The following is a 26,805-nucleotide window of genomic DNA, read 5'->3' as shown; positions in this document are numbered from 1 at the left end:
ATGGTCGAGGCAGGTGAGTTAACATTTTTTTTTTCGGTGTATGAATAATTAATTAAATTTATTTTCTCAAAAATTTCAAACTTCCGCATAAAAATAAATGAAAGATAAATATGTTTTTATCATTTAAAAACTTGAAAAAAAAAGTTGTTTTTAAAACATTTTCAGAATAATTTTTTTCGCCCAAAAAAAGGACTGTCATTAGATGGCAGAAAAAACGTATTGGGCAAAAATAAACATTTGTCTAAATTTGTCGAAAACGGGTAATTCATATATGCTAAATTCAGAAAATCTAGGTTTAACCCATCAAAAACTATAAAAAAGTGGCAAAAATGGGCAATTTTTGTAAAAAATCACAATATTGAAACTTTTTTTTGAAACTCTAAAATGGTTAATTTTGTAGCTAGCGGACTCAAAATTAATCTCCGAACCTTAAAAAATTGTCTTTTTTCAGAATATAGCAGTATTGAACATTTTCAAAAACAAATATTTTTGCCCAAAAAAAGGACAGTCATTAGATGGATGAAAAAACAAATTGGGCACAAATAAAAATTTGCCTAAATTTGTTGAAAACGGGTAATTCATATATGCTGAATTCAGAAAATCTAGGTTTAACCCATCAAAAACTATTAAAAAGTGGCAAAAATTGGCAATTTATGGCAAAAATTCACAATTTGAAAACTCCTCTAAAATTGTTAATTTTGTAGTTAAAGGACTCAAAATTGATCTCCAAACCCTAAAAAATTGCCCTTTTTTCAATTTCCAGTGATTTCTCAGATTTTCAGAAAAAAAAATTTTTGCCCAGAAAAAAGGACAGTCATTAGATGGCGTAAAGTATGGCAAATTGGGAGCACTCTTTGTTATTTTGGTCACGATGCACCATGTTTGAAATGTTCTTTCTTTGGGTTAAAGGAGGCACAAATCGATTCAAATTTTGTGTAAAATTGTTTGCAAAAACCAAACCTTTGTACTTTCAAAAAAAAACTTTAATTTGAGAAATTTTTTTTGAGTTTTAGAATTTGAAATTTTTTTTTCAAAATTTTCAAACTTCCGCATAAAGTTAAATGAAGCAATTTTTATTTAAACAATTTTAACTTACTAATTTAATAGAAAAAACGGCATCTATTATAAATTGCTCATAATTTAGTTTCCGCTTCTACATAACTCAAGGTATTAAACTTATCAATGAGGTTTCATTTTGTTCATTTACAAAAAATGCGGGAATTTTGCAAATATGTGACGTCAGCACGTTTTTAACCATACGAAATCAGTTGAGGGTCTTCTCCCGCATTTTTTGTAGATCAACGTAGATCAAGCCGAAAGAAGACACTCTGAGACCACGTGTTATTCGAGTTAACTATCAAACTCGATGTCTTGATTTCTTTTCTATTCTTTTGAATTTCTTTGAAACCCTTCAAAATATAATACATTTCTTCCAGAATAACAGTATGACCACTGATAAGTTCAATACTTTTAATTGTCTGTTCACATTTGATTAAAGTATACTACTTAAAGGTGGAGTACCGAAATTTGAGACTTTGCTTTTTTAAGACCCAAATTGATCCAAAACTACCGAATTTCGTAATGAGATGTTTTGAAAATTTTTTAAAAAAAAGTTATGGCGGTTCAAAGTTCGGCAAAATAAGACCCATTTTCAGCTAAAATCAAAATTTTTTTATTTATTCATCACTTTTTAATAAATAGTGTGGTCTTTTATTAGGCGTCTATTTGTTGATTTAGGTACATTTATGGTCTTTGGGGCACAAAATGTAACTTTTATTTTTGCCCCACTGACTGAAAATGTACCTAAATCAACGAATAAACGCCTAATAAAAGACCACAATATTTATTAAAAAGTGATGAATAAATAAAAAGTAAGTTCCAGACGTTGCGACACCGAGAAGTTGGAAAACATCTTGATTTTAGCTGAAAATAGGTCTTATTTTCCCGAACTTTGAACCGCCATAACTTTTTTTTGAGGAATTTTCCGAACGTTTCATTACGAAATTCGGTAGTTTTGGATCAATTTGGGTCTAAAAAAGCAGTCTCAAATTTCGGTACTCCACCTTTAAGTATAAGTAAAAAAAGGTTCTATTAATTGCCCGACGCTGTAAGTAATTAATTCAAACTTCCAGAAGCCAATTGTCAAAATGGAATGAAATACGACGAGATTCTTCGATTATGTGATTGTAAAGGGTTCTATGTTGGAGATTCCTGTCAATATCATTTCCTCTTCTATGCCGTTTTAGTGATCGTGATAGTGATTGTCATCTACTGTCTGGTATTATGGATTCGTTCGATGTTCGAGAGAAGGAATCAACATCCACGTGGATTGTCATGTAATGCTCTACTAGAGAATGGGATGAGTAGGTAAGAAACAGGGTTGTCGGTTTTTATACCGAAAAATTGAAAAAAAAGTCGAAAAAATTTAGGTAAAATTTCTATTGCTTGCATGAAATAATGTTGAAAGAGTAACATAAATCAGGAGTGGGCGGCAAACGTATTTTTCCGGCAAATCGGCAAATTGCCGGAATTGAAAATTTCCGGCAAACAGGTAAATTGCCGGAATTGAAATTTTCCGGCAAACCGGCAAATTGCCGATTTGCCGAAAATTTTCGCCAAATTGTGGTTTTGCACATTTTTTGGAAATTTCAGAATTTCAATTTCAAATGGCAAAATTAAACGCATTCTATAAATGTTCCTACATCTATTTTGAAAAGTAAGCAAATTCTATGAAAATATGTAGAAAAAAACGGGAAAAAATACAAAAAGGCACAGTTTTAAGTGTTTCCGTCTTTCAAAAAATCCCTCTAACATTTCCGGCAAATCGGCACTTTGCCAAAAATGAAAATTTCCGGCAAATCGGCAAACCGGCAATTTGCCGATTTGCCGAATTTGTCGACAAATCAATTTGCCGAACGGCAATCGCCGCGCACCCCTGACATAAATATTATTCAGATTCCGTATGTGAAAAACTGAATTCGATTTTTTTTTTCTACCGAAAAATCGAAAAAAAAAATTCCGGCAAAACTCCGGCAACACCCTTTGTAGCCCTATATTTTCAGAGAATCTTCCGTGAAATCGAAACGTGGAAATTCAATAGAACACCCCAGGCTGCACAGTTACAGTGTAACACCCAGCGCTCCTGCAATGGAAACTGCATTTGGGCATGGTGAGAAATTTTTGAAAGGTTTCCATTTTACCGTCAGACTTCCAAGACATGTGTCATTCGAAAGTGTTTCCATAAGGATATAAATTTCAATGTTGTTCAGAACAGGAAAATTTTTGAAAATTTTTAATTTTTTCCAAAAAAATTAAAATTTTCCAGAATGTTTGCCTACTTCTAACTGTTCTGAAAAACATTGAAATTTTGCACAGAAAAAATTGGAGCAATTCCGCAAAAATTTCAGAGCGAAATTTTTGGGGTTGAGAGTAGAGCCGCTTTGCCGCTTAGAATTTTGCAGTGTCATACCCTCTGAAAGTCCCATTTCGCTTTGATCTTCGAAAAATGCGGGAGTTGAGACGCAGAGTTCTCAACTGATTTCGTATGGTTAAGAACGTGCTGACGTCACAATTTTCTGGGCGAAAAGTTCCCGCATTTTTTGTAGATCAAACCGCAATGGGACAGGAAAATTTAAGTATTGACAGAATTGTTTTCAGATTACGATCCACCGCCAAGTTACACTGAAGCAATGCAATCTACAGTATAATGCTTATTTTTTGCAATTTCTTTCTTGATTTTGCGAAAAAATGGTTCAAAATTTGTCGAAGCAAGGGTGTCAGTTTTTTGATTTTTTTTTCATCAAAATCGACATTTTTTGGTTACTTTTTTACTTTTTTCCAAAAAAAGATAACTTTTTTTGAATTTTTCAATCAAAATTTAATTTATCGACTTTCTTCATTCCTTGTCACGTGCATATGTTGTAAATTAACATCACTTTTTGCTCACTTCATCTGCAACGTTTTTTCTACGTAATTAAAATTGAAATTAGTTTTTTTTAATGAGAAAAATGTGCAAACAATTTTTTTTGGAAAAGTCGATATTTTTTAATATATACATGGTGTCAAAAAGTCTCATTTCGGCTTGATCTACGCAGATCTACAAAAAATGCGGGAGAACAGACGCAGAGTTCTCAAATGATTTTGCAAAAAAATCCCCGCATTTTTTGTAGATCAAACCGTAATGGGACAGCCCCTGGCACCACGTGTATATATCCCTATTCATCTATATTTATCTAATTGCCCCATGCCACGTGTCATATTTTTTACGCATTTTTTTTCTGTCTACAAAACCATAGTAGTGTTATAAATAAATTATTCATATAAATGTGTATATATATATTAAAAGCTTCTAACGCACATTTTCTACAGAAAATTGAATGCTTAAAGCATTTCTGGCAACAAAACGGAGGAAATGGTGGAAAATACAACAAAAAAAAAATCACAACCCGACCCAACAATAAAAACCAATTAATAATTTAAAATTTTTTTTCACGTTTCTGTATTCACAGCCTTCTTTTCGCTCTCAGCTGCTGCTTTTCCCTCTTTTTCCATGGTTTCCACATTTTCAGGGGGAGCAAGTTTTTCTGGGATTTTTGCCGCTTCTGATGCTGCTTCTCCTTCGGCAGTGGCGTTTGCTGGAATTTTGATGGATTTTTGCCTTTTTTTGTATCACATATTAATAGTCATATTAATCATACTCATATTGATTTTTAAAATTTTTATAGATACTTTTTAATTTTTAACTTTTGGGAATTGTTTTGAAATTATTTAGATTTTTTTTTGAATTTTATTTGGAAACTTTCAAAATTATTATATTGAATGTTTTTGAATTGAAAAAAATTTTGAAATTGCAAAAATTTGGAATTTTTTTAAACGTTTTCCAAAAACTTTTTTAAAAGTTAGTTCTAATTAAAAAAAAAATTTGAAATTAAATTTTTCTTTAATTTTTTCAAAACTCAATATTTGTATTTTAGAATTTAAAAAAATGTGGAATGTTTTGAAACTTTTTCTAAAACTTTTTTATTTCATTTTTTTGGAAAATTTCAAAATTATTATATTGAATGTTTTTGAATTGAAAAAAAAACTTCTTTTTTTTTTTAATTAAAAACATTTTTTTGATTTTTTTAAAACTTAATCTTTGTATTTTTAAATTTAAAAATTTTCTGGAATTTTTTGAAACTTTCTCTAAAAAATTTTTTTTTGAATTTTATTTTGAAATTTTACAAATTATTATATTGAATGTTTTTGAATAAAAAAAATTTTTTTTTTGTAATTAAATTTTTTAAAAATATTTTTGAAACTCAATATTTGTATTTTTGAATTTAAAAAAAATTGGAATTTTTTAAAACTTGTTTCAAAAAAATTTTTAATTTTACTTTATTTGGAAAATTTCAAAATTATTATATTGATGTTTCTGAATTGAAAATATTGATTAAAACATTTTTTTTGATTTTTTTTAAACTTAATTTTGGAATTTTTTTTAATTAAAAAAATTGGAATTTTTTGAAACTTTCTCTAAAAAAAATTTTTTTTTGAATTTCAATTGGAAATTTTCAAAATTATTATATTGAATTTGAATTTGAAATTAAATTTTTTAATATTTATAATTTTTGAATTTAAGAAAAATTGGAATTTTTTGAATCTTTTTTTCAAAAAAATTTTTTTTTTCAATTTCACTTGGGAATTTGCTTTTTGAATTGAAAAAAAATTGAAAAAAAAAACATTTTAATTTTTTTTGAAACTAAATCTTTGTATTTTTTGAATTACAAATTTATTATTATTTTTTTCAAAATTTCAAGATTTTTTTGAATTTTTTAATTGAATTCCTTCGATACCGATTTCAAATTTCTTCAACTCAGGCTCCACCCATTTCTTGGTGCTTATTTTCATCGAATTTTTTCTGTTAAAAAAGTCCTAAATGTACCTAAAATCTCCGATTTCTTATTCAACTGAGCAACAATTTGCTCTTGTCGTACTATCAACTCCTGTTGAATCTTCTGTTGTTCTTTCATTTCGACAAGCATTTTCACGGCTTCCGTATCATTTCCTTTCGCTGCCAATTCTGATATGTCGTCGAGCTTCTGCAAGTTTTTTTTTCATTTTTTCGGTTTGTTAGAGCGTTGGAGGTTTGAAAAAAAAAAACAAAACAATATTTTACTATCAGCATTTCGAAATCTGCACTCTAAGTTAACGAGTTAGTGTTTAGTCTATCAAAATATTGCGAAATAAAATTAACGACAAAAGTACAATTTATAACGTTACTTTTTTGAAGGATGTTTGTTTTGTGTAAGGATGGTGTTTTGATATATTATATAAACACGTGTTAATACTATTTTATACTACATAGTATATTTATACCAGGGGTGTGCGACAAATTTGCTGAATTTGCCGAGGACAGCAAATACCAAAAAAAATAAGATTTACCGAGTTTGGCAAATTTCGAAATATAGGGAGTGCAAGTCTAATAGGGAGGCCATATTAATAGAAGATATACGGTATGTATATATTTTTATACCATCTAGTATATTTATACTTTTTAAACTGTATAGTACAGTTTTGTAGTATATATAGCATATTTATACCTTTTTATACTATATATTATATTTACATAGTTATAGTATATTTTATACTATACAGCATATTTTTGTGCTATATAGTATATTTACACTATTTTATACTATACCAGCCGTGGACCGCACCTCCGGCGCGGCCCCCGACCTCTGGGGCTGAAAACAAATTTTTCTGAAACTACCGTAATCTTACAGTACTCCTATCGTACCACTATTGTACCACTACAGTACCCCGACTATATTCCTATACTAACCCTCAACTCACTATCCTTCCAGAAGCTAAAATTTCACATACTACAAAGACTACATAGACTACAAACTATGGACAAACGGAATAAGCGCTTTATATTGAGTAAATGATATTTTTATACCATCTAGTATATTTATACTTTTTATACTATATATTATATTCATATATAGTATATTTCATGCCATATAGCATATTTATACTTTTTAAAACTACATAATATATTTATAGTACATTTTACAAACCAATATTTTTATACTATTTCTATAAACTAAACCGCGTTAAAAACTATTCATATGGTGCCAAAATGACCGAATATCATTATAAAACTTTTCAAACATTTTTTGAAAATTTTTTATTTACTGTCAAAAAGTGGTAATTACTAAGTCTTTGCAACTCATATTTTTGGAAGTCGACCAGAACATTTTTTTCAATTACATAAATTGCCGGCTTTCAGAAATTTTAGAAATATCCGAGCTAGGAAACATGGGGTGGCCAAAACTTTTTAAAAATACCGTCAAATGAAAGAACATGTTTGATAACATAAATTCCCACATTTTCAGAAAAATCGGTTTGCCACGAAAAAAGTTATAAATTTTGAATAGGAACTAATCCCATTTGCAGGTGATAACTATGAATTCTATTTGAATAAGCTATTTTTATCATGTATTAACGGAAATTATTTATTTTTATTGTGTATGCGATTTTATGTGTATTATTTTTGTACTCTTTTTTAATGACACGATTCGTATGGAATCGTATTAAAATAAATAAATAAGTAAAATAAATAAAACTTATTGACACCCTTAATATATAGTGTATTTGCTATATAAGCTATTTAATACTATATACTATATTTATACTTTTTTAGTGTATATAGTACATTTTTATACTATATAGTGTATGTATAGTACATTTTACAAACCAATATTTTTATACGATTTCTACAAACCGCGTTAAAAAAACTATTCCTATGGTGTCAAAATGACCGAATATCATAATAAAACTTTTCAAAAAAATTTTGAACATTTTTTATTTACTGTCAAAATGTGACAATTACTAAGTTTTTGCCACTCATATTTTCGGTAGTCGACAAAAAAAAAACAAAAATCCCTTACCGCTGAAATATTCAAATTCGCATCCAAAACCTTCTCCTCCAAACTCTCCAAAGACTTCAACTCCTCATGCCGAATCTCTCCAGAATCATCTTTTGCCTTTGGCTTCTCGACAACAGACGTCTTTTTCTCGCCCATAAGAATTGCACAAGTACTTGCAATGAGAATGAATAGCCCGATAATCAAGCACATTTTCGCCGTCGAACTCGTCGCTGCTGCTGCTTCGTTAACTTTTCTCGTCGCACGATTTATCTTGTCGGACGCCGATTGATTCGCAATGTATATTGTGGATGGGAGAATTGTGGCAACAAGACTTCCGATAAATGCTCCAGTTAGGCCCAAAATGAATTCGACGTTTGGTGTGAGAATTGCGAGAATTGTGTTGAACAATAGAATTACGGCTGTCAGAATGTGAAATGTGAACTTCTCCAAATCGACTGTATGCGTTATACTTTCTTTCTGTAAGAATATCGGGTTTTATAAATATTTTCTGAGAAAAGAAATGTCGAAATTAGGCCCTAAAAAGGTTAGTTTAGATTTTTTTCTAGAGAAAAAGGTTCTGAATGCTTTATTTTTTCATTCAATCAAATGAACAAAAATTTTGAAATTTCACGTGGTGCCAGGCAGGCTGTCCCATTACGGTTTGATCTACGAAAAATGCGGGAATTTTTCGCCCAAAAAATGTGACGTCAGCAGGTTCTCAATATGCTAAATCAGTTGAGAACTCTGCCGCATTTTTTGTAGATCTCAGTAGATCAAACTGAAAAGAGGAACTTCGACACTACGTGAAATTTGGGCAAATACTGATTTACTACTTGATCTTTTACTACGTATCTCTTTTACTACAAGATCTCTTTTACTACGGAATCTCTTTTACTACGAATTCCGCATTTAGATCTTTTACTACAATTGGCTCTTTTACTACGTGATCTCTTTTACGAATGAAAAATTAATGTCTATAGTATTTTATATTCTAGATATAAACAAATGTATGAATAGTTTTTTTTAAATACATAGGTCATAATTGTAGATGGAGTTAATGGAGGGAGACTGTTGAGTTACTGTAGTGGTATTGTGGAAATAACAGTTTTCAGATTATATAGTGTTTTTTTTTTAATTTCTGGAAATTTATTCACTATGAAATGAGCAGAACTTATTATGGCCATTTGGATCTAGAAATTAAAAAAAACACGATATGATCTCTTGCTCTCTTGTAAAACTTTTGTGAAAATTCCAGAAACATTTAAAAAGTCCTCTATAAATGTTTTAAAACTCAGAAGATTTTCTGATAATGAAAATGTAGGTATCCTATCTCGGTCGTCAATTTATTTGTCATAGTTTTCAACTACAAAGTTGTTGAATATGGTATGATCTACGATTTGTCAGTTGAACATTTTTTTACCAAATTGTTTTTTCGCGGAGTTATCGGTACTTGGAGTCAATACGTTTTATGAACTAACTTTTGACAACTTATCTCCGTTTTTTTTTTCAAATCTAAAATCGTGATATAAACATTCAAATTGACCGAAAACAATAATAATTTTATACAAGATTCGATAAATTTAGAAAAAAAACGTTTCTAAAGTGTTGATCAAAAGTTTCAAAATGTCAGCTGAAGTCAAAATTTTAAACACCTGACAGATAACTGACCGAACCCGCAAGTTTTTTATTACATTATAGACTTATACATATAGACATTATAGACAAAACTTATAGAGCAACGGGTATGGAATTAATTTGTTGGCTACGCGAAAAAAAAAGAATTACTCCCACAATACCACTACAGTAACCCAACAGTCTCCCTCCATTAACTCCATCTACAATTATGACCTATGTATTAAAAAAAAACTATTCATACATTTGTTTATATCTAGAATATAAAATACTATAGACATTAATTTTTAATTCGTAGTAAAAAATTAGTAGTAAAAGATACGAAACATAGTGAAAAGTACAATCCCTGCCATTGTAGTAAAAATGTCTACCGTAGCAAAAGATACAAACTGTAGCAAAACATCGAAATATGAAACCGTAGTGAAAGATCCACGTAGTAAAAAATGAGGTAGTAAAAAAGTATTTTCCGTAGTAAAAGATCTATGTAGTCAAATGGTAGTAAAAGAGAACACGTAGTAAAAGAGCCAATTGTAGTAAAAGATCTAAATGCGGAATTCGTAGTAAAAGAGATTCCGTAGTAAACGAGATGTTGTAGTAAAAGAGATACGTAGTAAAAGATCAAGTAGTAAAACAGTATTTGCCTGAAATTTGAAGCTTGTGGCTAAGATCGTGAGACCCAACCCACTCAGAATTTTTTTTTGAGAAACTCTGCGTTTTGACTCCCGCTTTTTTGTAGATCAACGTAGATCAAACTGAAATGGGGAACTTTGACACCATGCGAAATTTGATGCTAGTGGCTAAGATCGTGGCGAGACCCAACCCACTCAGAATGTTTTTTTTTTTTTAATTTGTTCAATAATCTGTCCTTTCTGTTCAAACTCGAAGTTTAAGTTTAAGCTCGAATTTCCAAAAATTTTCCAAAAAATAATTTTTTTTGGCGGGAATTCGAATTTAAATTTTTTTCAGATTTCGGGTAAAACCACAGTAATTAAAATTTAAATTTAAAAAAAAAATTTTTCGGCGGAAATCCGGAAAAAAAAATTGTTTCAAAAATTTACATCTCTCAAAATCAAGCAAAACAACGCGGTTCTCGCCGGGAACATCATAAGCGGTATCGACACCGCTATCGATAGTAGGAATGCCAATTTCAACGATTGTGTGACAATTGTTGGCGGAAACTGAACGAGCACATCACCATGAAGCTCATGAGAATAGAATGCAACGTATCCAAAAACTCCGACGGCTGCATACATTGCCGCGCAGATGTTAATGGAATTCGACACGACATAGTCAACGCGATCAGTTGTTGCATCCTTGATGCACGAGAGGACCGGAAATAGTTGTGTCTGACAACACATTGCCATACAGACAATCGGGAGGCATGTTAGAAATCCTTGAGGTCTCCACCATACAACATGAATACTCCATTCACCATCATAAATAGTTGGTAGGGATTCGAGCATCATTCGACCGGCGAACAGGAAATAGAAGAGACACGCCACCGAACTGATCACTGAGAACTTTTTGAGATCGTCGATGAAGGAGAGTGGAAGGATTATGAACACAACCACGACGATCTGCAATTTTTGAGATTTTTCGAAGATAGGTACTAGGAATTGAAATAATTAATGTTACAACTGTTGAAAAAATTTTGGAGCATAAAAAAACTACATCTAAAGTAGGTACAGTGCTGGCCAAAAATATTTCCTATTTTTAATTCCGGTAAATCGACAATTCGCCGAAACTGAAAATTTCCGGCAAATCGACAATTCGCCGAAACTGAAAATTTCCGGCAAATTGGCAAATTGCCGAAACTGAAAATTTCCGGCAAATCGACAATTCGCCGAAACTGAAAATTTCCGGCAAATTGGCAAATTGCCGAAACTGAAAATTTCCGGCGAATCGGCAAACCGGCAATTTTCCAAAAACGAAAATTTACGGCAAATTGGCAAATTGCCGGATTGAAAATTTCCGGTAAATCGACAATTCGCCGAAACTGAAAATTTCGGGCAAATCGGCAATTTGCCGAAAACGAAAATTCCGGCAAACAGGCAAATTGCCGGAATTGAAAATTTTTCGGTAAATTGGCAAAGTGACGAAACTGAAAATTTCCGGCAAACAGGGAAATTGCCGGAATTGAAATTTCCGTCAAATCTGCAAATTGCAGAAACTGAAAATTTCCGGCAAATTGGCAAATTGCCGGATTGAACATTTCCGGCAAATCACCAAATTGCCGGAATTGAAAATTTCCGGCGAATTGGCAAATTGCCGAAACTGAAAATTTCCGGCAAATCGGTAATTTTCCAAAAACGAAAATTTACGGCAAATTGGCAAATTGCCGGGATTGAACATTTCCGGCAAATCGGTAATTTGCCAAAAACGAAAATTTACGGCAAATCGGCAGACTGCCGGAATTGAAAATTTCCGGCAAATCGGCAATTTGCCGAAACTGAAAATTTCGGGCAAATCGGCAATTTGCCGAAACTGAAAATTTCGGGCAAATCGGCAAATTTCCGGATTGAAAATTTCCAGTAAATCGGCAATTTGCCGAAACTGAAAATTTCGGGCAAATCGGCAATTTGCCGAAAACGAAAATTCCGGCAAACAGGCAAATTGCCGGAATTGAAAATTTCCGGTAAATTGGCAAAGTGACGAAACTGAAAATTTCCGGCAAACAGGGAAATTGCCGGAATTGAAATTTCCGTCAAATCTGCAAATTGCAGAAACTGAAAATTTCCGGCAAATTGGCAAATTGCCGGATTGAACATTTCCGGCAAATCACCAAATTGCCGGAATTGAAAATTTCCGGCGAATTGGCAAATTGCCGAAACTGAAAATTTCCGGCAAATCGGTAATTTTCCAAAAACGAAAATTTACGGCAAATTGGCAAATTGCCGGGATTGAACATTTCCGGCAAATCGGTAATTTGCCAAAAACGAAAATTTACGGCAAATCGGTAATTTTCCAAAAACGAAAATTTACGGCAAATTGGCAAATTGCCGGGATTGAACATTTCCGGCAAATCGGTAATTTGCCAAAAACGAAAATTTACGGCAAATCGGCAGACTGCCGGAATTGAAAATTTACGGCAAATCGGCAATTTGCCGAAACTGAAAATTTCGGGCAAATCGGCAATTTGCCGAAACTGAAAATTTCGGGCAAATCGGCAAATTGCCGGATTGAAAATTTCCAGTAAATCGGCAATTTGCCGAAACTGAAAATTTCGGGCAAATCGGCAATTTGCCGAAACTGAAAATTTCGGGCAAATCGGCAATTTGCCGAAACTGAAAATTTCGGGCAAATCGGCAATTTGCCGAAACTGAAAATTTCGGACAAATCGGCAATTTGCCGAAACTGAAAATTTCGGGCAAATCGGCAATTTGCCGAAAACGAAAATTCCGGCAAACAGGCAAATTGCCGGAATTGAAAATTTCCGGTAAATTGGCAAAGTGACAAAACTGAAAATTTCCGGCAAATCGGCAATTTGCCGAAACTGAAAATTTCGGACAAATCAGCAATTTGCCGAAACTGAAAATTTCGGACAAATCGACAATTCGCCGAAACTGAAAATTTCGGGCAAATCGGCAATTTGCCGAAACTGAAAATTTCGGGCAAATCGGCAGTTTGCCGAAAACGAAAATTCCGGCAAACAGGCAAATTGCCGGAATTGAAAATTTCCGGTAAATTGGCAAAGTGACAAAACTGAAAATTTCCGGCAAATCGGCAATTTGCCGAAACTGAAAATTTCGGACAAATCGGCAATTTGCCGAAACTGAAAATTTCGGGCAAATCGGCAATTTGCCGAAAACGAAAATTCCGGCAAACAGGCAAATTGCCGGAATTGAAAATTTCCGGTAAATTGGCAAAGTGACAAAACTGAAAATTTCCGGCAAATCGGCAATTTGCCGAAACTGAAAATTTCGGGCAAATCAGCAATTTGCCGAAACTGAAAATTTCGGGCAAATCGGCAATTTGCCGAAACTGAAAATTTCGGACAAATCGGCAATTTGCCGAAACTGAAAATTTCGGGCAAATCGGCAATTTGCCGAAACTGAAAATTTCGGACAAATCGGCAATTTGCCGAAACTGAAAATTTCGGGCAAATCGGCAATTTGCCGAAAACGAAAATTCCGGCAAACAGGCAAATTGCCGGAATTGAAAATTTCCGGTAAATTGGCAAAGTGACAAAACTGAAAATTTCCGGCAAATCGGCAATTTGCCGAAACTGAAAATTTCGGACAAATCGGCAATTTGCCGAAACTGAAAATTTCGGGCAAATCGGCAATTTGCCGAAAACGAAAATTCCGGCAAACAGGCAATTTGCCGAAACTGAAAATTTCGGGCAAATCAGCAATTTGCCGAAACTGAAAATTTCGGGCAAATCGGCAATTTGCCGAAACTGAAAATTTCGGACAAATCGGCAATTTGCCGAAACTGAAAATTTCCGGCAAATCGGCAATTTGCCGAAACTGAAAATTTCGGACAAATCGGCAATTTGCCGAAACTGAAAATTTCGGGCAAATCGGCAATTTGCCGAAAACGAAAATTCCGGCAAACAGGCAAATTGCCGGAATTGAAAATTTCCGGTAAATTGGCAAAGTGACAAAACTGAAAATTTCCGGCAAATCGGCAATTTGCCGAAACTGAAAATTTCGGGCAAATCGGCAATTTGCCGAAACTGAAAATTTCGGGCAAATCGGCAATTTGCCGAAACTGAAAATTTCCGGCAAATCTGCAATCTGAATACAAGTAGACATAATTATGGGAAATACTTCATCAGTTGAACTTTTTTCGATAACATTTCTAGTTTTCAAGTTGTTCTCGTTTGGAAAATTTGTAAATTTATCAAAAATCGAAAATTTTCATTATGAAATTCGGTCTTTTCAGGCAATTTTGAGTCTAATAAAGCAATAAAAAATTCCTCGAAAAATTCGAAAAATTGGTAAATGACTTGGTCAGAGACTACTGACCATAACAAGAATCCTGAGCCTCTGCGTTGGAGCTTCAAGCTCCAAGAACTCGGCAACCAAATGTGGTCCAATATCTCCAATGACCACAATAAACGCAACAATTGATGATACCAAATACACTAAAAGACACAATTCTACAAATCTTCTCCCGCTCGGTCCTAACGTCGCCATCGCCAGACTCTCGTACGAAGTCGTTCGTGTATTAAACGCTGCGTGAGCCAAAAAATGGCACGTGAGCTTTGTGAGCACTGCACAAAGAGCAATCATAATTGCGGCAAGAAGTATTCCACACTGTTGAAAGACGTATGGCATTGCGAGTACTGATACACCGATTATACAGTTGGCTAGATTGAATACATGTGGCCATGGCGTGAATGATGGATCCAATATTGAGACAGTGGTGTCCTCGGAGTCTGATGAGTCGTGGTCTGAAAATTTGGAACAGAAAAATCAAAGTGTTTTTCTGAACAAAAATTGAATTTTTTAATTTTTTTGATTTTCAAAAAAAACAAAAAATGCGAGAGAAGAGACGCAGAGTTCTCAACTAATTTTGAACGGCTAAGAACGTGCTGACGTCACATTTTTCGGGGCGAAAAGTTCCCGCATTTTTTGTAGATCAAACCGTAATGGGACAGCCCCTGGCACCACGTGGTAAATTCGGATTCCCGCAAAAATGTTACCACAGAAATTCAAACTTCCGCCAAAAATTTGTTTTCAATTTTAAATTTGAATTTTGGCCGAAATTTAAAAATTCAAATTCCCGCCGAAATTTTTGGAAATCAAATTGAAAGTCCCGCCAAAAAAATTGTTTTGGAAAATTTTTGGAAATGTTAAATTCGAGCTTGAACAGAAAGGACAAGTTATTGAACAAATTTGAAAAAAAAAACAATTTCTGAGTAGGTCTCGCGCCACGATCTTAGCCAAAAGCTTCAAATTTCACGTGGTGTGAGAGTGTCTCATTTCGGCTTGATCTACGTTGATCTACAAAAAATGCGGGAGAAGAGACGCAGAGTTCTCAACTGATTTCGTATGGTTAAGAACGTGGTGCTGACGTCACATATTTTTGAGCAAAAAATTCCCGCACTTTTTGTAGATCAAACCGTGATGGGACAGCCTGCCTGGCACCACGTGTTTTTTGTTGAAAATGTTGATTTTTAAAAATGATTTCAAACTAATTTTCTGTAAGTTCAAAAATTCAAAACAAATTAAATATACTTTTTATTCGGATTTTCAAAAGTTGAAAAATTTTCAAATTTTTTTTTCAAAAAAGTTGGTTTTTTTCGAATAAAGTTTTTACAAGAGGCAAATTTTTTTGTGAAAAAAATTCTAATTTGTGGGGTTATTCAAGTAATGTTGCAAAATGTATTAAAATGTATTGAATGTATTAAATTTAATTTTAATACATACTTGTGACGTAATTTTTCTACACTTTTTAATTTTCCAATACTACTTAAATAACCACATTTTAAAAAAAATTTAAAATTTTTTAAAAAATTAAATACCGTATTTCCTCTATTAGTAAGGCATGCAAAACTAATTTTCGAACAGGTTTTTTTCTCATGTTTGCCATTAAGTTATGGCATAATATCATCTATTTCAATAACAACGTATGAACCAAAATGAACGAATTTTACGACTGATACGCAAAAATTGTCCGAATTGTACTCATATTTTGCCAATTTTGACTTGTTATACCAAGTCTGTAAGAGTTTTCCTAATTTTTAGAACGATTTTATAATGCAAATGTTGAATTCCTAAACATAGGGAACAAATGAAGGGGTGCAAAACTAATAGAGGAAATACGGTAAATTTAAAAAAATTGCTTTTCTGAATTACTGCAATTTAAAATTCAAGAGTTTTGTTTTTTTTTTAAATTATATTTCGACTTATTGTTAAACAGTATAAATAGTATAGAATTTTGACAAAATAAAATTTTCAGTAAATTTATTTAAAACGGTCTAATATCGATTTAAAAAATTCCGAAAAATTCTGATTTTTTGAAAAAAATTTGAAAAAAAACTAATTAATGTACACAGATTGAATTTTTTTTCTCGGATTTCTGCTATTACAAGAACACTAATATCTGAAAATGCGTATTCTGCAACATATTTGACGCGCAAAATATCTCGTAGTGAAAACTACAGTAATTCTTTAAATGAATACCGTAGCGCTCTTGTGTCGATTTACGGGATTTTCATTTGTTTCTTCGTATGTTTTAGAGTTTTTTAGGCTTAAATTTAATATTTCATCGATAAATAAATTATTTTAATCGATTTCATAAAATTGAGCCCGTAAATCGACACAAGAGCGCTACAGTAGTCATTTAAAGAATTACTGTAGTTTTCGCTACGAGATATTTTGCGCGTCAAATATGTTGTGAAATACGCATTCCCAGAATTTTTTGCTTCGTGTTATATTAAATTTTGGAAAAAATTAGTTTCTTTTTTGTTCACAGGTATATAAAAATTAAAAAAAAAATTTTCAGTTTTTTCTGGCGAAAATCGAATTTTTCTTCAAAATTAAAAAAAAATTGCTATTTTTACAACAAAAAAAAAATATTACCTTCTATTAAAACAGCAGATGATCCAGTCCCCGATGTATAGTGTTTCCGGTACAAGAGTCGTTCTTCATCGTCCTTTTCTCGCTTTTTCATTCTAAAATTCTGAAAAATTTCAGTGGAAATTAATATAAATTAAAGATAATAAAAATGGCAAAAAAACCATTAAAAAATTGAAAAAACCCAATAAAACACCTCGTTTATTATTAAATTTTTTTGGAAATAATGCAATTTTTTAACCCGCCAAAATTTAGGCTGTCCCATTACGGTTTGATCTACAAAAAATGCGGGATTTTTTTGTCCAAAAATCAGTTGAGAACTTTGCCGCATTTTTTGTAGATCAACGTAGATCAAGCCGAAATGAGACACACACTCTGACATCACGTGGGTGGGACAACAAATACAAAATTTTTAATTCAATTAGTAATCTCTGTTCGAGTATTCTGAGCAATTAATGAGTGATAATCATGTAAATACTGATTGAAGACCTCATCGGCATCCGTTTTATACAATATTGATTGGTTCAATGATTTTTTGAGGTTTTTCAAAATTTCAATGGCTTCTGAGTCTGGAGATGGTTGTTGATCGGGTTTTCCAAAGATTCGACGGTCAACTGCACGCTTCCAGTCGTGCATTATCTGGAAATTTTTTTGAAAAAATTAAAATTTTTAAATTAATGTTTTTGTGTTGCTTTAAATGACAGAAAATAGGCCCGAATGACCGAATATACAAGCTAAAAATTTTTTTTTTTCAAATTTGCAAAAATCAAAAAAAAAAAAACGCCCGAATTAAATTTGAATTCCCGCCGCAAATAAGTGACGTCATTTTCGATATTTTCACGTGGTGCCAGGCGGTTTGATCTACAAAAAATGCGGGAAATTTTTGCCCGAAAAAATGTGACGTCAGCACGTTCCTAACCATATGAAATCAGTTGAGAGCTGTGCCGCATTTTTTGTAGATCAACGTAGATCAAGCCGAAATGAGACACTCTCACACCACGTGAAATTTGAAGCTTTTGGCTAAGATCGTGGCGCGAGACCTACTCAGAAATTGTTTTCTTTTTCAAATTTGTTCAATAACTTGTCCTTTCTGTTCAAGCTCGAATTTAACATTTCCAAAAATTTTCCAAAACAATTTTTTTGGCGGGACTTTCAATTTGATTTTTTTTCAAGTTACAAAGTTAAAATTTTCCAAAAATTTCGGCGGGAATTTGAATTTTTAAATTTCGGCCAAAATTCAAATTTAAAATTAAAACAAATTTTTGGCGGAAGTTTGAATTTCTGTTTTTCATTAAAATTTTTAAATTAATGTTTTTTTTTTTGCTTTAAATGACAGAAAATAGGCCCGAATGACCGAATATACAAGCTAGAAATATTTTTTTTCAAATTTGCAAAAATCAAAAAAAAAAACGCCCGAATTAAATTTGAATTCCCGGCGCAAATAAGTGACGTCATTTTCGATATTTTCACGTGGTGCCAGGCGGTTTGATCTACAAAAAATGCGGGAAATTTTTGCCCAAAAAAATGTGACGTCAGCACGTTCTTAACCATGCAAAATCAGTTGGGAGCTCTGCGTCTCTTCTCCCGCATTTTTTGTAGATCATTGTAGATCAAGCCGACACCACGTTTATTTTCGCGTTGTTTGGCAAAATTTTCGTCGGCTTTTCTTTAGTTTTTCGTCTGTATTTGATTTAAAACTTGCCAAACTTTGTCAAATTTTTGAAAATTTTTTCTCACAAAAAAATTTCGTAAATAAAATTTGATCACCCGAAAGAAATTGTTAGAAATTTCGGTTATTTATATAAAGTGTCTGAAAAATAGAGACAAAGAAAAAATTGCCGATTTGCCGGAAATTTCCCATTCCGACAATTCACATGGTTGCCGGAAATTTTCAATTCCAAAAAAAAATTCATGAAAAAATTACCGGTTTGCCGTTTTTCCGGAAATTTTCAATTCCGGCAAATTACCGATTTGCTGGAAATTTTCAATTCCGGCAAATTACCGGTTTGCTGGAAATTTTCAATTCCGGCAAATTACCGGTTTGCCGGAAATTTTCAATTCCGGCAATTTGCCGAATTGTCGGAAATTTTCAATTCCGGCAAACTACCGAATTGCCGGAAATTTTCAATTCCGGCAATTTGCCGATTTTTTTAAATGTTCAAATTCTGACTTGAAAGGTCTATAAATCAAGTGTGGGCGGCATTTGCCGGTTTTTTTCATTTTCGGCAATTTGCCGTTTTGCCGGAAATTTTAAATTCGGGCAATTTGCCGTTTCGCCGGAAATTTTAAATTCCGGCAATTTGCCGTTTTACCGGAAATGTTAAATTCCGTCAATTCGCCGTTTTGCCAGGAATTTTCAAGTCCGGCAATTCGCCGTTTTGCCGGAAATTTTCAAGTCCGGCAATTTGCCCATTTGCCGGAAAAAATCGTTTGTCGCCCCATTTTTGTTGATTTTTGAAAATTTTTTAAACAGTTATATACGGTCATTAGGGTCTATTTTCTGTCATTCAAATGAAAAAAAAACAAATTTTTTGCCAGATTTTTGCCAGTTTTCGAAAAAAAAAACTGCTCACGATTTCAAAAACGTCAGCTCCCGGGAATTTACATCCATGCACCGTCGATTCGGCAAGAATTCCACGTAAATGCCGTCGATTCTCGCATTCTAAACTACTTTTCATCGCCCTCCACGCATCTTTTTCGGTGAGCTGATAATTTAAATAGAATAAATCAACGATAAGTGATGGAATTGCGACAGGAAGAAGCTCACAAAGAGCATTAAAATGATTGAATCGACTCCAGCCAGTAACAAAGATTCCGTCGACTTTTTGAGCAGCGGCGTTTTTGTGTAAATCCATCAAATTTACGTAGGATTTCTGATTTTCCAGATATCGAGAAATATTCGAAAATTGTTGACGGGCTCCATCAGCGCCTGTAATAAATTTTGAATAGAAGAATTATCGTTGAATTGGGATTTTTAGGAAATTTCGGAAATACAATTTTCCCAGAACTACACGGGAATTGATAATTTCCGGCAATTCGGGAAACCGGCAAATAGTCGGAATTAAAATTTCAGGCAAATCGACGAACCGGCAATATGCTGAAATTTAAAAATTCCGGAAAATCGGGAATTTGCCGAAGATGAAAATTTCCGGCAAATCGGCAAATTGCCGGAATTGAAATTTCCTATAAATCGGCAAATTGCGAAAATGACAACTTCCGACAAATCGGCAATTAGCCGGAATTGAACATTTCAGGCAATTTGCCAATTTGCCGGAAATTTCAATTCCGGCAATTTGCGGATTTACCGGAAATTTCAATTCCGGCAACTTGTCGATTTGCCGAAAATTTTCATCTTCGGCAAATTTGCCGATTTGCCGGAAATTTGGCGATTTTCCGATTTGCCGGAAAATTTCAAATCCGGCAATTTTTTTCAAATCCGGCAAATCAATTTTTTTAAACGAAATTAAATTTTCCTAAAAAAATCGATATTATAATACCTTTAAACGCGCTAGCCACATAGAATCGATCAAAAACATTAAAAATTTGATCAAAAAGTCCATCGGGAAATTTTCAATTTCGGCAACTTGCCAATTTACCGGAAATTTCAATTCCGGCAATTTGCCGATTTGCCGGTATGTTTTATTTCGGCAATTTGCCGATATACCGGATATTTTCCGATTTGCCGTTTTACCGGAATTTTCAATTCCAGCAAATTGCCAATTTGCCGGAAATTTACCGTTTTACCGGAAATGTCCATTTTTGGCAAATCAATTTTCTTAAACGAAATTAAATTTTCCTAAAAAACAATTTTTTTGTTGTAAAAAAAAATAAATAAAATCGATATTATAATACCTTTAAACGCGCTAGCCACATAAAATCGATCAAAAACATTAAAAATCCGCTCAAAAAGTCCATCGGGAAAATATCCATTTTCAGTAACATCAGTTCGATATCCCCACACCACTGGAACTATAAATTTATTGATTTTCGATTTTCGAATTGTTTCTTCTGATTCTTTATCAAACATATCATTCCACGCGAATACTGTCTCAAATCCTGCATTTTCTCTGGCGAATTTCCCAATTTTTGCGATATGCTCAAGCTTTAAATCCGATTTCCCTATCGATTCTTTTTCCATTCGCTCTATACATCGTTGATCTTCTGCCACATGGTAAGCCTCGTCGGCTCCGATATGAATTCGTGTGGAATTCGGGTGAAGCCGGCGGATTTGTTCGATCATTTGTTTGACAATATCGATTGATTTGGAATCCGATATGCAGATTGTGTTGAGCTGGAAGAAACAAAAAATGCGGCGTTACAAAAATCGTTAGAATTGGGAAAAGAAGTCAGTAGTACTGTAAAAAATTGTGATTTTTAAAAAATAAAAAAATTTTCCAGATTTTTGTAAAGAAAATTCAAGAATGTGTCACATTTTGGAAAAAAAATTATATAAATTTTTTTATTGCTTTATTATACTCAAATTTGCCTGAAAAAAACCGAATTTCATAATGAAACTTCTTGAAAAGTTCAACTTCTCAAAAAAAAAGTTATAAACGGCTCAAAAAATGGCCTAAAATTAGTTAAAATTTGAAATTTGACCGACTGGTCAAGCGGCTGGAAACTATTTTTTTTTTGAAATTACCGTCTAATTTTGAGTATACAATGTAATTATCTTGCGTTTTCAACTCTATTTAGGTATTTTAAAATCGATAAACGGCGAGATTTTTAAATTTTTTAAACCAACTCGCAGTTTATCGACTTTAAAATACCTAAATCGAGTTGAAAACGCAAAATAATTATATTTTATACTCAAAATTTGACTGTAATTTCAAAAAAAAAATCAGTTTCCAGTCGCTTGACAAATCGGTCAAATTTCAAATTTTAACTGAATTTAAGGTCATTTTTTGAGCCGTCATAACTTTTTTTTTGAGAAGTTTGAGAAGAACAATTTTGAGTCTAATAAAGCAATAAAAAAATTTATATAATTTTTTTTTCCAAAATGTGACACACATTCTTGAATTTTCTTTACAAAAATCTGGAAAATTTTTTTATTTTTTAAAAATCACAATTTTTTACAGTACTAGGAAATTAAAATGTTCCGGTCATTAGTGGAAATTATCAATATTCGGAATTATAATTTTTCAAACTTCTACATATTTTTGCATATGCTAGAATTTCCAAATTTCCAAATTTTTTGTCGACAAAATAGGCAAATCGATAAATTGACGGTTTGCCGATTTTTCCGAAATGTTCATTTTCGGCAATTATCCGATTTGCCGGAAATTTTCAATTCCGGCAATTTTCCGATTTACCGGAAATTTTCAATTCCGGCAAATTTGCCGATTTTCCGATTTGCCGGAAAATTTCAATTCCGACAATTTGCCGATTTGCCGGAAATGTTAAATTCCGGCAAATTTGCCGATTTGCCGGAAATGTTAAATTCCGGCAAATTTGCCGATTTGCCGGAAATTTTCAATTCCGGCAATTTGCCGATTTTCAGGAAATTTTCAATTCCGGCAATTTTCCGATTTACCGGAAATTTTCAATTCCGGCAAATTTGCCGATTTTCCGATTTGCCGGAAAATTTCAATTCCGACAATTTGCCGATTTGCCGGAAATGTTAAATTCCGGCAAATTTGCCGATTTGCCGGAAATGTTAAATTCCGGCAAATTTGCCGATTTGCCGGAAATTTTCAATTCCGGCAATTTGCCGATTTTCAGGAAATTTTCAATTCCGGCAATTTTCCGATTTACCGGAAATTTTCAATTCCGGCAAATTTGCCGATTTGCCGGAAATTTGCCGATTTTCCGATTTGCCGGAAAATTTCAAATCCGGCAATTTGCCGATTTGCCGGAAATTGTCAATTCCGGTAAATTGCCGGAAATTTTCCGATTTTCCGATTTGCCGGAAATTTTCAATTCCGGCAATTTGCCGATTTGCCGGAAATTTTCATTTTCGACAAATAAATGATTTTTTAACAAAATTAAAAAGAAATTTTTAAAAAGAAATTTCTGAAAAAATCTGAAGCATCGCAAAGTTTCCATTTTTTCCAAATAAAAAAATTAATTGGATAATTTTTAATTATATATATATATGTATACATATATAAAAATTATAAATCAGAAAATACTGTTTCAAAAATTTTTCAAAAAAAAAAAAAAAAAGAAAACTTACATCAATCAAATCCTCACTAAGCCCCATAAATTTCGACTTTTTTAGTACAAATTCCAAATGTCCAAAACTTTGAATCAAAGGAATAACTTCTAAATTATGCACTTCAGCTGCTTGAATAATTCTTCTAATATCATTTTCACTATAATGTAAATCTCTTCGAATTTCTTCAATATCTCCAGAATATGGGAACATATCTTCATATTCGATAAGAATTCCATCCACATGATGTTTTGAGAGTAATTTGAAGAATTCAATGAGATATTCGACACGTGGTGGTGCTCCTTTTAGGTCCAAGTGTACTATTATCTGGGAAATATTTTATTATTTTAACCGGTTTTTTTTTTTGAAAAATTCTAAATATTTGAATTTCTGATGTATTCTAGTCGTTTCTAAATTTCTGCAAAAGTTTACGAGAATTTTCTCGATTTTTCAAACAAATTTCCAGACTTTTCCAGAAGTTTCTGTAAAAATTTCAAGAAGCTTTAAAGGTGGGGGTACCGAAATTTGAGACTTTCCTATTTTAGACCAAAAATGGTCCAAAACTACCGAATTTCGTAATGAAACGTTCTGAAAATTCCTCAAAAAAAAGTTATGGCGGTTCAAAGTTCGGGAAAATAAGACCTATTTTCAGCTAAAATCAAGATGTTTTCCAACTTCTCGGTGTCGCAACGTCTGGAACCTAATTTTTATTTATTCATCACATTTTGATAAATATTTTGGTCTTTTATTGGGCGTTTATTCGTTGATTTAAGTACATTTATTGTTTTTGGAGCACAAATACCTAAAAGTTAAAGGGTACGGTGGAGTACTGAAATCTGGGAAATATTTTATAAAGTCGATAAAATAAATTGCGAAGATCTCAAATTTTTGGGCACTTTTATGAAGCATTCGAAAAAAATTTTTAAAAGGTGGAGTACCAAAATCTGAGAAATATTTTTAATTGACCCCAAATTTCCCCTGATTCCGAATATCAATGTGAAAAAATTAAAAATCAAAAAAATTCCCATGATTTTACATTTAAGCTTGAAATCGCCGAATTAAATTAATTTGTGCCCGCATCACTTTTTTTTCAAGTACGCGCCCAAAGAAATTCACATTGGAGAGCGCTTTGATTTTCTTCATTTATAAATATTTATTTTATTTATTTTTCGCCGAATTCAGTTTTTTAAAATCATTTTTATTCATTTTTGCCGATTTTTTATCGGTTTTTTTCGACAAAAATGAAACAAAAATGTTCCAAAAAAGAACAAATTCGCATTGGAGCGCGCTTTGATTTTCTTCATTTAAATATGAAGAAAATCAAAGAGTCCTTCCAAAAATTCCAAAAATTTTTTTTTAACATTTCCATAAATTCCCTGAATTTTCCCTAATTTTTTCTAATTTTTTCAAAAAATGTCTTCAGAAATTTCTGAAAATTTCGTTAAATTTCTCGAATTTTTTAAAGCACTTTTTTCTTCAATTTTCCGGGACCTTTTCGACTTTATAAAGAAATTTTTTCAGGACTTCTTTAAAATTTCAGGTTTTTGAAAAAAAATTTCACTGAGGTTCCTAAAGCTTTCCAGAAGTTTTCGGAAATTTCTAAAAATTTCTGGAAATGTTTCAATATTAAAAAAAAATTTCCAGATTTTTTTACCGATGGTTCTCAAATTAGTCAGAATTTCCAAATTCTCCTTGAATTTTTTTTTTGAAAATTCAAATTTCCAAATTAATTTTCATAATTTTTCGCTGTCAAATAAGCCATTTTCTTACATTTTTAAACTGTCTAGTCTTTCTCGGATCGATTCCACCCTCATAAGCAGCATAACTGGATCGATCATTGGAATATGGAGTGGTGAGTACGAAAATAAGCATGAAGGTGACGGAAAGTAATGCTAGAAAACAGAGTTTCGACATTTTATGCATTATTGTAATTTGTATTGTACAAGAAGTTCAAGAAGTTCATGTGATCATGGAAGATACTCTACATGGACGGCGGCTGAAAAAAAGAAATTTTTTTTTTAATTTTACGGGCGGTAAATATCTTATGCTGTATTTTCTAAAATGACAAAAAAAAATTAGTTTTAATTAATTTTTTTTCCAAATATTTGTTTTTTGAAATTGTAGTGTTTGAAGGTGGTGTAGTCGAATATTTTTTTAAAATTGCTTTATTAGACTCAAAATTGTCTGAAAACACCGAATTTCATAATGAAACTTCTTGAAAATTTCAACTTCTCAAAAAATGTTTTGACGGCTCAAAAAATGGCCTAAAATTAGTTAAAATTTGAAATTTGACCGACTTGTCAAGCGGCTGGAAACTAACTTTTTTGAAAAAGGTGAATTCAAAAAAGTTAGTCTCCAGCCGCTTGACAAGTCGTTCAAATTTCAAATTTTAACTAATTTTAGGCCATTTTTTGAGCCGTCATAACTTTTTTTTTTGAAGTTTTCAAAAAGTTTCATTATGAAATTCGGTATTTTCAGACTATTTTAAGTCTAATAAAGCAATAAAAAAAATTCCACTTCACCACCTTTAATATTTTAAATGTTTCTTTAAATAATTTAATGTTTTTAAACAAAAAATTTTTTAGTTTTTCCGATATTTTAAGTTTGTAAAAAAAAGTTCTCTAAAAATATTGATTTTAGTTTCTAAATATTTTTTATCTCTTGATTAAAATTAATTTAAAAACAAACATTTTTTGATAGTTTTTTCAAATTTTTTTCTAAAAATTTTGATTTTTGTAAATTTTTTGTTTTTATAAATATTTGTTTAGAATGTCTCAACATTTTTTTTCAAATATTTCAATTTTCTTATGAAAAAAAAAGTAAGTAAAATCAAATAATTCGAATAATATCAACAAAAAAAAATTATCGTTATCAAACTTTTTTGTATTTTTGTTATGTTAGAAATTTTGAAAAAAAAACTATTTTAGAAAAAAAAATTATTTAATAATCATTATTATTTGTTTTGTTGTCTACAAATTTTCCGATTTTTCTTCTAAAAATATTAATTTTTGTTTCTTTTAATTTTTTTATTTATCAAAAAAAAATTTGTATCTGAAAATTGTAATTTTTTTTATATAAAGTGTCTAAAATTGTATGTTTTTCTTTAAAAAAAATTGAAAACAAAATTTTAGAAAAAAAAAAGTAAAATACATATTCGTTATCAAAACGATTGGAAAATCAGAAATTAGGCAAAAAAAAATTGTAAAATTGCATAGAATTCTATTCATATATATACATTCACAAGCACCAATATAATTATGTCGTAAGAAAAATCACAAATTATCACCAAAAAAACCCTTAAAAATTAAATAAATTTGTACATTCATATCAAAAAAAAAAAAATTTAATCAAAAAGCTTCTCAATAGTTTTCTTAATTCGATTCGATCCTCTCACAACGTCTTGTTTTCCAAAATTGTTATTATCGGAATTATTCGGCGATAGGACACGAATTTGCTTTCCGGCACTGCGATTGAAGAATAGGATGTCGTTTCCCGGGATTACGGCTTCGGACTGTAAGGATTTTGAAATTTGTACGTTTCAGTCAGGAGCGCACGGCAATCGTATTTTTGGCCATTTTGA

General features: G+C 32.0%; 4 protein-coding genes across 9 annotated transcripts in view; 1 reads left to right on the top strand and 3 right to left on the bottom strand.

Annotated features, from left to right (window-relative positions):
- Positions 1 to 3,707, top strand: Y51F10.15 (EGF-like domain-containing protein; the record flags this gene model as incomplete). The annotated part of the gene is made up of 4 exons (NM_001306473.1): positions 1 to 13; positions 2,133 to 2,367; positions 3,063 to 3,169; positions 3,658 to 3,707. The coding sequence occupies 4 exons, from the start codon at positions 1 to 3 to the stop codon at positions 3,705 to 3,707; spliced, it is 405 nt and encodes a 134-aa protein (NP_001293402.1).
- A 593-nt stretch (positions 3,708 to 4,300) lies between these two features.
- On the bottom strand, positions 4,301 to 17,175 carry Y51F10.4 (the record flags this gene model as incomplete). Of its 5 annotated transcripts, NM_001037899.6 has the most annotated exons (6): positions 4,301 to 4,634; positions 5,924 to 6,080; positions 7,935 to 8,390; positions 10,604 to 11,122; positions 14,516 to 14,943; positions 17,078 to 17,172. In NM_001037899.6, 6 exons carry the CDS (start codon positions 17,166 to 17,168, stop codon positions 4,489 to 4,491), a joined length of 1,797 nt encoding a protein of 598 aa, NP_001032988.1. The 5 variants fall into 5 exon arrangements, with proteins under 5 accessions (NP_001032988.1, NP_001032989.1, NP_001364830.1 ...); NM_001037900.4 differs by lacking the exon at positions 10,604 to 11,122 and having other exon boundaries at positions 17,078 to 17,175; NM_001377688.2 differs by lacking the exons at positions 14,516 to 14,943; positions 17,078 to 17,172 and having other exon boundaries at positions 4,489 to 4,634; positions 10,604 to 11,011.
- Positions 17,176 to 17,260: 85 nt separating this feature from the next.
- On the bottom strand, positions 17,261 to 25,221 carry hex-4 (beta-N-acetylhexosaminidase). The gene is made up of 5 exons (NM_170809.7): positions 24,996 to 25,221; positions 23,247 to 23,552; positions 20,924 to 21,362; positions 19,645 to 20,000; positions 17,261 to 17,710 (listed from the first exon to the last, which is right to left on the bottom strand). Exons 1-5 carry the CDS (start codon positions 25,146 to 25,148, stop codon positions 17,489 to 17,491), a joined length of 1,476 nt encoding a protein of 491 aa, NP_740792.3. The 5' UTR covers positions 25,149 to 25,221; the 3' UTR covers positions 17,261 to 17,488.
- A 1,059-nt stretch (positions 25,222 to 26,280) lies between these two features.
- The window catches only part of trpp-10, a 28,080-nt gene continuing 27,555 nt past the window's right edge, over positions 26,281 to 26,805 (bottom strand). The window contains exon 14 of one of the 2 annotated variants that reach the window (NM_001129082.4): positions 26,281 to 26,736. In NM_001129082.4, coding sequence (NP_001122554.2) covers positions 26,569 to 26,736 — 168 coding nt within the window. In that variant the 3' untranslated portion in view covers positions 26,281 to 26,568. The remainder of the gene's footprint in view (positions 26,737 to 26,805) is intronic. The other variant, NM_001392996.1, reaches the window with a different exon arrangement.

Source organism: Caenorhabditis elegans, chromosome I (assembly GCF_000002985.6).
Source record: "Caenorhabditis elegans chromosome I".
NCBI classification, from domain to species: domain Eukaryota; kingdom Metazoa; phylum Nematoda; class Chromadorea; order Rhabditida; family Rhabditidae; genus Caenorhabditis; species Caenorhabditis elegans.
This window is presented reverse-complemented; position numbering and strand designations above follow the sequence as displayed.

Bases quoted from the DNA above. Each gene is read 5' to 3' on its own strand.
- hex-4 (NM_170809.7), bottom strand. From the start codon at position 25,148: ATGCATAAAATGTCGAAACTCTGTTTTCTAGCATTACTTTCCGTCACC. The intron at 23,553-24,995 runs GTAAGAAAATGG...AATATTTCCCAG, and splicing joins AGACTAGACAGTTTAAAAAT to ATAATAGTACACTTGGACCT. The intron at 17,711-19,644 runs GTGAGCAGTTTT...AAAAATTTCCAG, and splicing joins GAGCTGACGTTTTTGAAATC to ATAATGCACGACTGGAAGCG.